This window comes from Notamacropus eugenii, chromosome 2, assembly GCF_028372415.1.
Source record: "Notamacropus eugenii isolate mMacEug1 chromosome 2, mMacEug1.pri_v2, whole genome shotgun sequence".
NCBI classification, from domain to species: Eukaryota; Metazoa; Chordata; class Mammalia; order Diprotodontia; family Macropodidae; genus Notamacropus; species Notamacropus eugenii.
The window spans coordinates 225,513,735-225,526,344 of record NC_092873.1 but is presented as its reverse complement, the minus strand read 5'-3'; the positions used below and the strand labels follow the sequence as shown (position 1 = coordinate 225,526,344).

General features: G+C 37.5%; 2 protein-coding genes across 2 annotated transcripts in view; one reads left to right on the top strand and one right to left on the bottom strand.

Moving 5' to 3' along the window:
* The window catches only part of ABRACL (ABRA C-terminal like), a 97,666-nt gene that overhangs the window by 69,798 nt on the left and 15,258 nt on the right, over positions 1 to 12,610 (bottom strand). The gene's annotated exons all lie outside the window — the stretch shown is intronic.
* The window catches only part of REPS1 (RALBP1 associated Eps domain containing 1), a 107,472-nt gene continuing 106,891 nt past the window's right edge, over positions 12,030 to 12,610 (top strand). The window contains exon 1 of the mRNA XM_072643462.1: positions 12,030 to 12,083. Within this exon, the coding sequence (XP_072499563.1) occupies positions 12,045 to 12,083 (39 nt within the window). The 5' untranslated portion in view covers positions 12,030 to 12,044. The remainder of the gene's footprint in view (positions 12,084 to 12,610) is intronic.

Here is a 12,610-nt window from a genome sequence, read left to right as displayed (position 1 = left end):
ATAGTATTTTTAAAACACAGAAATAAGAAGTGCTTAAAAATCTTATTAGTAAAAATAGAATCAAATGTTGTGGATTTGGGCTGCATTGGTGGGAGCATTGTACATGTGTGACCGTGACTGTTATTATTTTTCTCCAATTAGAGAGAGAGAGAGAGAGAGAGAGAGAGAGAGAGAGAGAGAGAGAGAGAGAGAGAGAGAGAGAGAGAGAGAGAGAACTAGGTTGGATTTTATAAAAATCATTCATTTCAAACTTAAATGCAAAAAGACAAAAAAATTTTTCCCATGTACACAGGACAAACATAAAAAGAAGATTCAATAGAAAGTCATGAATTTCCATTTCACAGTTTGCTTTAAAAAAAAAACTCTGTGTAATAAATATTATGTAACATTTTCAAAGCTCCCCTGCTTTTCTGTGCTTCCTTCAAAGTTTTCTTTAGTTCTCTGCTGTGCACTCTTTATTTCTTTTTTCTCCCTCCCTTCCCATCCTGCCACAGAGAAGGCTACCATTAGACAGAAAAGTGTGTATATATGTAAAACCATAACATGCATATTTCTACTTATCAGTTTTTTTTCCTCTGGATGTGGATAGCATCTTCCTTTTGTTGATCTGAGTATTTATGATATTCAAAATGACTTAGTCATTCAAAGTAGTTCTTAGAGCAATGTTGCTGTTACTGCATACAACATTCTATTGGTTTTGCTAATTTCACTCTTCATGATTTCATATGTCTTTACATCTTTTTCTTAAAAAAAAACTAATCATTTCTTATAGCACAGTAGTATTCCATCATAATCTTATATCACAACTTATTTAGCCATTCCCCAATTTAAATTTCTAGTTTTTGCCATCACAAAAAGAGCTGCTACAAATATTTTAGAACATATGAGTTCTTTTCCTTTTTCCCTAATCATCTGGAAAAACAGATTTAATAGTGGTAATTCTATTGTTAATGGTCAAAAGGTATACACAGTTTTATAACTCTTTGGTCATAATTCAAGACTATTCTCCAAAATGGTTGGATCACTTTGCAGTCCCCCCAACAGTAAATTAGTGTCCCAATTTTTCCCCATTCCCTGAAACATTTATCACTTTTTCATTCTATCATTTTAGCCAGTCTGATAGGTATAAGATGATATCGCAAACTTGTTTTAATTTACCATTTCTCTAAACAATTTCTCCAATCAATTTCTCTAATCAAGAGCATTTTAACATGACTATATGTAGTTTTGGTTTCTTCATCAAAAAACTATCTTCATATCCTTTGATCACTTATCAATTGGGGATTGATTCATATTTTTATAAATTTGACAGAATTCTTTATGTATATGAGATATGAGACCTATATCTGAGAAACTGTCTACAAAAATTTTCCCCAAATTTTCTGTTTTCCTTCTAATCTTGGCTACATTGGATTTATTTGTACAAAATATTTTTAATTTAATGTAATGAAAATTATCCATTTTATATCTTATAATGCTTTCCATCTCTTATTTATTCAAAAATTATTCTCTGTTCATAAGTCTAATATGTAATATGTTCATTGTTCTTCTAATTTTCTTGTGGTATCTCCCTTTATATCTAGGTAATGTATCCATTTTGACCTTATCTTGGTAAATGGTGTAAGATATTGGTCTATGTCCATTTTCTGCCAGACTGCTTTCCAGCTTTCCCAATAAATTTTTTTTTTTACCAAATAATGAATTCTTATCCCAAAAGCTTAAAACTTTACATTTGTCAAACACAAGATTACTATAATCATTTGCTACTGTATGTCTCCTCTGTTTCACTGATCTACCTTTCTATTTCTTAGCCAGTACCAGCTTATTTTGATAATTACTGCCAAATAATATTATTTAAGATCTGGTACTGCCAAGCCTCTTTATTTTTTTTTCATTAATACCTTTGATATTCTTGACCTTTTGCTCTTCCAACTGAATTTTGGTATTATTTTTTCTAACTCAGTAAAATACTTTTTTGGTCATTTAACTGGGATGTCATTCAAGAAAAAGCTTAGGCAAAATTGTCATTTTTATTAGATTAGCTTTGCCTATCCATGAACAATTAATATTTCTCCAATTATTTAAATCTTACTTTGCATAAAAAGTGTTTTATAATTATGTTTATGTAGTTCCTGGGTTTGTTTTGGTAGGTATACTCCCAGGTATTTTATACTGTCTACAGTTATTTTAAATGGGGTATCTCTTACTATCTCTTCTTGCAGGGTTTTATTGGTGATATATAGAAGAATTGGATTTTTTAAGGTAAACATTCAGGGATTTTTTATTTTTTATAAGAATCTAGATATGAGCTGAGCAGTAAAAGGAGATATTTTTTAGTGCAACAGTGTATTATTTCAAGTAAAACAAGTTACAAGTTATACTGGTGCTGTATATAAAGGTATTATAATGGAATCTGATGGAAGGTAAAACAAGGAATAATTATAACCTTAAATACAGTGGCTGGCACATAGAAGGTGCTTAACAGATGCTCATTCATTTGACTTGAATGGACAAAACTTGTCAATAAACAGAAAAGAATTGCAGAATAGATTAAACAACAAAATCTAAGAATTAGTACCATAGAGAAAGAAATATTACAGCAAGCAATGTTAAAGAGAGGGAACAAAATGTGCGATGCTTTAGTTGAGTCCTCCAAATCAGATAAAGCAAAAGTAAAAATTGTTTGAAGTCACCATAGATAAAATCACATTTATACACAAATGACCACTCAGTGTTCTAAGTAACTCTCTAAAACTATATGTTACAAAATAGTTTCAGTCTGTATAGATAGGAGGAATTTCTTTACCTGGAACTTCCTCATATCAGTTAAATCACATGTCCAGTTCCTATGCATATTATTAGACAAATATGCATACATATACATATACACATACACATATGCCTATACATATACAATTAAGACCTGTGAGTGCACGGATAGGAACTTCCCATGAGAAAATGCTCCTCCAACAATGCAGACTGCAGGCAGCACATTGACTTAGAAAACCATATATTTAACCTTATTTGTGTTCTAGTGTATTTTTATGTTTTTGTTTAAAATTTCCAATTACATGTTAATCTAGTTGGCAGCATTTGAGAGTGGCTGACAACAAAGCTAGTTTTTTGACGTTTCTCCCCTGACACAGGTAGCAAGTACAGAGGGGAGATTTGAACTGAAATCTATTGATTTCAGTCAGGGCCCTTTCCCTTATAGCATATTGCTTTCTTCTGAAGGCTCTGAAAACTGATTGATCTCTTTATTCCTAATCTTATGTGGAAAAATAATTCTATTTCTAATGTAATCTCTCAGGCATATTGGTTGATATAATTCTAATATCTCCAAAAACAACAAAGGCAATACAAGCGGATGCGCTTTGCATATCAAAGAGACTTTTTAGACATGACTAATAAATTTGTTGACATCGAGGAGGTTTCAAAATCAATTTCTAAAACTTAGGTTATTTCTTTATGTACAGGAAAAACCATAAGCTTTCAAGGCTAAATAAATCTTTATTTAAAAAACTAATTTTGAAGTTGACAAGTTATTTCCCAGTGTAGGGCTGGAGAGCTCATCAGAATTTCAAATGAGATGACTTACTTTATTGCCCACAGCCCAGGTGAATTGTAAAACATGACAAAAGCTATTCACTTTAGACTAAGGCATTCACCTTAATGCCTCCTGAAAGGGAAAAAAAAGCTATATTTTAAGGCCCTGGTTATAGAAAAAGATTATATTGAGCTATTGCATTAATCTAATTTAAGAGAGGAAAAAAAATGAAGCATACACACATATATAAGTTCATTGACCCTAAGTTAAGAACCTCTAAAAAGTATCTCTAGTGTTTTCTCTTAAATTGTCGGGGGGGGGGGGGGGGGGGGGGGGTGTGCGTGCATGTTCATGTTGTTTAGTTCTGTCCAACTCTTTGTGCCCCATGAATCATAGCACATCAATACCGTCCATGGGACTTTCTTGGCAAAGATACTGGAATGGTTTGCCATTTCCTTCTTCAAAGGATTAAGGCAAACAAAGTTTAAGTGACTTGCTCAGGGCCTCACAGTTAGTAGTGTCTGAGACCAAATTTGAATTCAAGTCTTCTTGACTCCAGCGCAAGCATTCTATCCACTGAACCACCTAGCTACCTCAGTTACACACACACACACACACACACACACACACACACACACACACACACACACTCTACATTACATATTTAACATATTTATATATGTTTAATAACTCAATATAATTGGTTTCTTTTGTAATCCTTTTTTTTTAAATTTAAAAACATTATTTTTCAAAAAGGTCCATAGATTTCAAATAAAGGGGTATGTGACATTAAAAAAAATGTTAAGAATTAAGTCAGGTGACATCCATCCTATGACAGAGGTTAGGACTATTGTAAGAGAGTGACATTTGACATTTTCCTCTTACTCAGTTTGGGTTTTTCTCTTCCTTCTTGTTCTTTATGTTCCCTTTCTTCTGATCTCTCCCTTTTCTCTCTCCTCAGACTCCCCACCCTCTTACGTCTGTGTGTACCTATCTGTTTTTGTCACTGTGTATGTGTCCCCTTCCTAAGAGTATTGTCTTTTCCCATTTATCTCTTGCTATCCTCTTGTTATCTTCCTCTCCGTCTATACTTTTTGTCTTTCCTCTATAACTGTCAGATGAACAAATATAAGAAAGTAGGCAAAGCATGTAGTAGGGATGAGAGTGGGGGGGAGAGATCAGACAATGTTTCATTTCCCATTTCTCACAATCTAGCCAAAGACTAGCAACAAGAGCATTTCAATTTTATTGCCTGATCCAGATAGCTCTCCCCCATGGACCCAGGATCCCCAACTTTTTGAATTTATGAGTTTATCTCCAAAACCAAGTATGTCTATCTTAAGAATACTGTTGATCACCTATGCTGAGGCAAAACAGAAAAGGTAATGAAATCTCTTTCCTCTCTGGCTGTGATCAAGGGAAGATGTTCCATAAGTTTATGGGTGGGGAAAGAGGTCTCAGGTCTTAATATCCCAGCATAGTCCCACAAGGCTATGAACACAAGTTTCTTTTTTCTCCCTCTGTATGTGTTCTGCCTGCTCTTAAGAGTATTTTATTAGTCTGGGACCTTCTAAACTTTGAAAAGTCTGAATAGTGAGCCCCTAGAGGTATAGAAGATGAAGTTAATTCTAGGCCAAATTTGTTAAGGAACAAAATCCCTAAAGACCTGTTCAACATAGCATAGAAGTGGATGGAAGGCATATGCAAGGGAGTGATAATAACTCATCCATCTACTATTCCACATTTGGAAGTGAAGTTGGTGGGGTGAACAATTGTAGCAACTTCTTAAAATTTGAGCCCACTTTCCACAGGGAACAAGATGGTAAAGGGAGAGAGTATAATAGTTTGGGGGAATATTTGTACTTCTGCGCGTGCTCTACCTTGTTGGGAAATATTTCTTTGTAAAAGCTATAAATAAATAAATAGATAAATAAATCTCAAAAAGGAATAAATGAACGAACAAGCAAACAAATAAATAGAAGAATGAAAAAGGCAGCCAGAGACCCAGTTCAGGTAAACCTCATTGAGTCCTTCCTACCCTCTCACATACATTATATGGCTAAGATGGAAGAGAGCAGAAAATCTCCATATCCACCTTCTGGTGAGAAGCTAACAGAGAAGATAAAGGGTCAGTTAAGTGTAGATCAATCTCTTTTAAAAGATATTCCTGCTCAGTATCCAACAAGAGGATTGTGTTATCATACTCAAAATGCTTAGAGTGAGCTAGAACATGTGGTTGGCTAGAATCAGACAAAAAAGCTCTGGGAATGCTCTATGTGTCCCCAAAGCACTTCTTTTCCTTTCTTCTCCAGTATTTCTCTTTCTGTGACCCATTAGTCTCTCTCAAAAAATTAACCACAATAAGGAATTTATTGGTTTTTTTTAACATATTGAGTATTTTTATGTTTTCATTTTTATACTATATTTTATGTTCCATATCCTCAATTCTAAAATACAGTAGGTTCAAGCTCACTTTCTCTGGACTTTTTATGTCCTTGTGAGAGAATGTGTCCTAGGTTTTGATATATTTATACCAACTGTTCTTACTAAACCATTTTAGTTCATTCCTTTAAAAAAACCAATTAATTCTGTCTGGAAACCAACAGCATACCAAATTTTGGCTCATGAGCAACAGTACTAGAAAACCATCCCCAGCCTCTTAGAGTTACCCTGTGAAACCCTAAGGGGAGAAGTAGTCAGCCACCCACTAGGAAACCAACTTGCTAGTGATTGTGGGAGTTAGGTGCTATAAGAGCAAAGTGGGAGATCATCGTAGGCTTGCATAATCAAGAAAGGCTTCATGGAAATGGAATAAATTAAAGTGAACCTTAAAGAATGAATGAGATTTAGATAGGGGAGGGAGGATAAAGGATAGACAAAGAGGACAAAATTAATAAAGGCATACAAATGAGAAAAACTATGGTTTATTTATGAGGCAGGGAAAAAAGTCAGTCTAATTGAAATAGGGGTTTTCTATCTACTAACTAAAAGTAGTTAGGAATAAAGTTGGATCCAATCATACAGGTTCTTGAAAGATAATTAGAACCTCTTTTTGCTGGAGAGGTTGGGAATCATGTATGGGTAGAGAGTATTTCATTTACTGGGGTCACCATGTAATGAAATCACAGCAGTGTGGTGTAGTTTAGGGGTGGCACACCTGCAGCCTTGAGGCCAGGTGTTTTGTTCTGTGAAGTTTGGATTCAAAAGGCCATACCTGAGGAGCTAGAGGGCCACATGTGGCCTCAAGGCCACAGGTTCCCCACCCCTGGTATAGTTGATTGGTTTTACTTAATTGTTTTCTTTATTACAGTAGAAGTAAAATGGTGGTGGGGCATATCTACAAATGATTGTGATATAAAAACAAGGCATCAACACAACATATTTTTAAAAGAGAAAGTCAAATAGAGAATTCAAGCTTGATGTAAAAGGTTATAAGAAATTATTATAGATATCTAAGATCAGAGATAAAATAATGTTTTGGGGGTATGTTGTGCAGGATGATTTTGAAGGGTGAGAGAATGAGGCCAGGAAGCCAATTAAAAGGATATTGCAGTCATCCAAATATCAATGGCTTGACATCTGAGTCATACATGAACAGTGATGAGCAACAGCAATAGGGAGGAAGAGACACATCCAAGAAACATGTCAGAGGAAGAATTGAAAGGACATGGTGACTGGCTGACTATAGGGGATAAGACACAAGGCAACATGACATGAAAGAAAAAGCTCTAGACTTAAGAGTCAAGAGACCTAATTTTGTATACTACCTCAAACATGTAACAGCTATGTGAATGTAGATGAGATGTTTAATCTGCCCCCTCCCACCCCCAGTGATTTAGTTTCCTCATCTGCAAAAAGGGGATAATAATGCTTAGCCTTAGTTTTTTGTATGTGATGTAGTAAGGAAAATGTTTTGCAAACCTTAAAGTGATATATCAATGTGAATTATTATTAAGGAAAGATAAATCAAAAATGGGTGACTAAAGGAAGGATAATGTCACTGAGAGAGAAAGAGAAGTTGGGAGGGAACTTTATTTGTAGGGGAAAGATAGCTTTCTTTTTGAACATGATAATTTTGACATGCTTCTGTGCTAGCATGTACTGGTGGTAGTTGGAGGTCCCTGGAGGACATGTAATAGGAGCTTAGGTAAAAGGCCTGGCTGGATCAATAGGGGATTTAGAATTGATAGTGAGTCCATGTGAATGGAAAAGAGAGGAATGGAGGAGTGAGCCTTGGTGGAATACTAATAATTACCATCTTAGTGATACATGGATGACAAAAAAGCAATAGCCCCCTTCACTGATACGCAGAAGCAGTATTTCAGGCTTATAGCAAAAAATTACTCTACCCAGAAGTAAGACTAACATGGGAAGTTATCAAAGATGTCAAGATTAGGAAGCATATAATAAATAAAACCACAAGCAACACCCACTTTGGAAGTAGTTGCGACTAAGGAGTTTTTAAAGTCTCTGGAACAGAGAGATGGAAGACACATTGTCACATTACTGAAGGAAAATAGCTGCCAGAGAAGAAAGAACACAAATAGGAATAAGGAACATTTGGGAAGGACTGTGTGAGATGAGATGAGTGAGATGAGGAGATTGTGAAGACTTTTCATTATAAAAATACGGGGAATATTGAATTTTCTAAATAAAACATCCTTTCCTTTCCATAAGGCCTCTCTGCCTGGATACCTGAGTTTCAGGTATCCAGGGTCTGTGGACGGTCAGTTGCCTCCCCCCCTTACCAGCTACCAGCTTTCTTTGTGAAAGTGCTGTGGGCTGTAACCGAAACTTGGAAGTTACTCAGATCTCCCCTTTGTTTGTTGTACTGTTGCCACATCAACATTACTAGTTCCCCCTTCACCCCCTCCCCTCTTTTCTAAAGTCACATCAACAGTTAAGTTAGGTATTAAATGAGGTAATTGTGTTAGAATAGATGAAGATTTTCCAGGGTTTGTCTAGTTTTTCCACGCTTAGATTGTGAGCCCACCTCCCAGTCAATGGAGAGGTGGGATAGTGGGGAAGTGGGATTTTCTGCATTAGGGTATAAAAATTGTGCTTCAGTTTCTGTAAGTTGCCTCCTACCATCAGATTCCCCGACCTGGTGGAGGGACATCTCTTTCTCAAGAGAATTGTAATAAATCATTTTTCTGTTCTTATTGAGAAGCCTCTTCATTTATTTAAAATTTTGAGTAAGGGTCTTTTTATCCCATACAGTATGAAAAAAGACTTAGATTTTACTTCTCCAGGATTGGTTGTTGTTCTTCGTCTTCAAATAGGACCAAAATGACATCACCATGATGAAGTGAAGTTTCAGTGTGTCCAACTGTGGCTGATCAGACCAATCCAAGCTCAGAATGCTCTGCCACAGGTTGGGCACAGATAGTCCATGTGAATATTTGGGGTGGATACTCCAAATCTGGGTATCCTGTGTTTACTTTGTGTTGTCTCAATTCTGCTTTACTCAAAGAACACAGCACCCTTTCTGATGTGGGCACATCATGCTGAGCAGTCCTGTGCCAGTGTCTCCCATGTTGCACAGTCAAATCCAAAGTTCTTGAGAGAGACCTTGAGAGTGTCCTTGTATCACTTCTTCTGGTCACCATGTGATTGCCTGCCTCATGTAAGTTCTCCATAAAAATAGCCTTTTTGGCAAGCATATATTTTGCATTCAAACAACATGGCCAGTCCATCAGAGTTGTGCTCTCTGAAGCATAGTTTGAATGCTTGGCAGTTCAATTAGAGCAAGGACTTCAATGTCTGGTATCTTATCTTGCCAGATGATCCCCAGAATCTTCCTAAGACAGTTCAAATGGAAGTGATTCAGTTTCCTGGCATGGCACTGGTAGACTGTCCATGTTTCACAAGCATGAAACAATGAGGTCAGTAGACCTTCAGTTTGGTAGTCAGTCTAATACCTCTTCTGTCACAAACTTTTCTTAGGAGCCTCCCAAACACTGAGCTAGCTCTGGCAATGCGGCCATCAACCTCATTGTCAATGTGTACATCCTTGGAAAGTACACTACCAAGGGATAGACCCAGTCAGATCTATGTTTTGACCTGATGGTACAAGGAGAAGTTCTTTTGCATTGATGGAAACCCCCTGCTTAGAGGGGACTCAGAGATGGATCTGCATTCTCTTTCATAATTTCATCATACCAGCATGAGCCCAGTCCCTGAGTCTCTTGAGAGGAGGTGCTATAAAGTACCAAAATGAGGTCCAGAGATTGATTAGAGTTGAGGAGCATTGTTTACATCCTGAAGACAGTTTAAAAGATCTTACATTGCAGAGTGAGGTGGGGGGGAGGGGAAAAACCATGGTGGATAAGATCTTTAAATTCCAGTTTCTGACACAGATGGAAAAACTTTGGGGAAATGAAGTTTCAGATAGGCAGAAGAGAACAGAATTGATATCTGGGGCAGGGGGCAATGGGCAGATGCTGACTAGTGGAATCTAATTGCACTGACACTTCTGTTAGGACAGTTAGGTGGTGAAGCCAAATAGCAGAGAGGGAAATGGTATAGGTTCAAAGTACCCTTGCACAGTTACGAAAAAGCGTACTGTGAGGGTGAATACAGAAAAGAGGAGTCTTGGAGTCTGGTGGATCAGCATGGCTAGAATGAATGAAGGAAAACATTAATGAAAAAAATTTATTAAGAACTTACTATGTACAAAGCTCATTTCAGTCGTTTTCAACTCTTCATGACCCAATAGAAATTTTCTTGACAGATCACCTGGAGTGATTTGCTATTTCCTTCTCCAGCTCATTTTAATGTTAAGGAAACTGAAGCCAACAGGGTTAAGTGACTTGCCCAGGATCATAAAGCTAATAAATGTCTGAGGTCAGATTTGAACTCAAGAAGATGAGTCTTCTTGACTCCAGGCCCAGCATTCTATCCACTTTGCCACCTAGCTGCCTCCTTAGAAACACAAATAGAAAAGTAAAACTGTCTCTCTTCTCAAGTTCACATTCTAATAGAAGGAGACAACACATATAAGAAGTTTCAGGTACAAGTCAGATCAAAATGTTCCTTGATCCTTAGGGAGCAACATAACAAAGCAGATGAAAATGATTCTGTTTGGGGTTGCTGGGAACTCTGAAATGTCAGAGTACAGGGCAGCATCTACCTGGAAAGAATTCACAAATTCAAACTTTCTTCCAGTTAAAGTGGCAAGGTCTATTGTAATGCCAGTGGAGCAGGCTAGATTCCTAATGAATATGCTTATATACAAAAAACGGACAGTGAAAAGATCTGGATGAGTGGTAAATAGTCTGGAGTGGGCCAGGTGCAATAATGAAAGGAGTATTAAGTAGTCTGGGGCAGATCAAGAGCAACTGTGAACGGACTGTCAAGTATCTAGGTGGGCTGGAGTGGGCCAGATGTCTTGGGTGAGAGGCCAGTGATCTGGGCTGCTGAAATGTGTGGGAAAATTCAAGGACCGGATTGCTTTCCAAGACATGGTCTTTTCCTTTTAGGGTTCCAGGTCCTTTCACCCCATCAGTAATGCATCTTTAATGTAACTTACATGAATAAAACCATATCCACTCTTGATGTTGACTCATTTGACAATGCCAAGGTCTTTGGTGGGGAGAACTTCCTTTTCAGGATTACCAGTAATCATGGATGTGGATAAAGTAGAGGGTGCAGCACCTGCAGAAGAAGTTGCCAGGTCACATCTCCACAAGTGTTGATTCCCTAGACTATTGCTGTAAGGGCAAAGCAAAAAGTAGGACTGATCTGGTGGGTATAGGTATTTCCAGGGCCTCTTGGGAGGGCTGTTGACAGTTGGCCATTGGTCAGTAAGTGGTGGGTGTTGGTGGTGAATAGCTTGATGGACCCCTTCATAAGGATGGTTTCCCTTCATGATGATCACAAGGGACAGAGCTAGTCACAGGGCTGGTAGTCTAGGAGTCATGGCTTTTTCCAGACTCTTGGGCCCATGTATTTGGTCCCGGGCCTTTCCTCATGCTGAGTGGGAGGTACTAAGGGTAACTGTACTGTTCTGGGATTTTACCTTATGCTCCTGCAAAATCTATACATATTATACAGCAAAATGAGAGGAGACAATGAAAGTTCTATTAAGTCCAATCTAGGCTGCCCCTATGAATTCTATCAAATAATCTTTAGAAAAAATGCTTAGTAGCTGGGAGCATTGAACATGTGACCTTGTTAATAATTTAACATTTTCCAATACCTATACTCTGCAGTCTAAAAGGCAGTTAGGTGGCACAGTGGATAATATGCCAGACTGGAATCAGAAAGTCTCATCTTGCTGAGTTTAAATCTAGTCTGAGACACTGACTAGCTGTGTGATTGCTTAACCCTGTTTGCCTCAGTTTCCTTATATATAAAATGAGCTGTAGAAAGAAAACCACTTTGCCAAGAAAACCCAGCTGGGGTGACAAAGACTCAGACATGACTAAAAACAACTGAACAACAACAAAGCAATTCAAAAAGAGGGATCAAATTAAAAAGATGATTGCTGGTGCTAATGGGAATTGGCACAACTTACAAGATCAAAGGTGACAAGGTATGAGAGTTCATTGCTGTGGTAAATAAGGATATCAATGGGCTGAATTGGAGTCTGGTGTAGCCAGGGGGAATTAAATAAACTAGTTAAAAAAGAGAGGAGTTGGTTAACTGGAAGATCCAGCTTGAGTGAGATCAGTTTTTGCTGATCTAGGGAAGCAGAAAGATGGAAGATAGGAGATTGTGGCTGGGGATGAAGAGCATTCTCTCTATTCAAGATTCCTGAGATGAGGCCTCACCTTGGGTGGGCTGAGGGCCTGGGTGTGACCATGCTGGTAGGAGGAATGGAGATAGACATCAAAAGAATCCAGGTATGTTAATATCACAAAGAATGATAATGAGGGACATACTGAAAAGGAAAGAAGGTGAGGTAACTGTTGATATTTTCTCCAAAACAAAAAATAGACCTTCATTTGCAGCAATGATTTAGAGGGAGTAGTACAAATGGATAACCTAAGTTTTGAATGATGAGGAGTGGAGAGGGGGTGATGGTTACATGTAATGAGTCAGGGGCTAGTAACCTAGCAT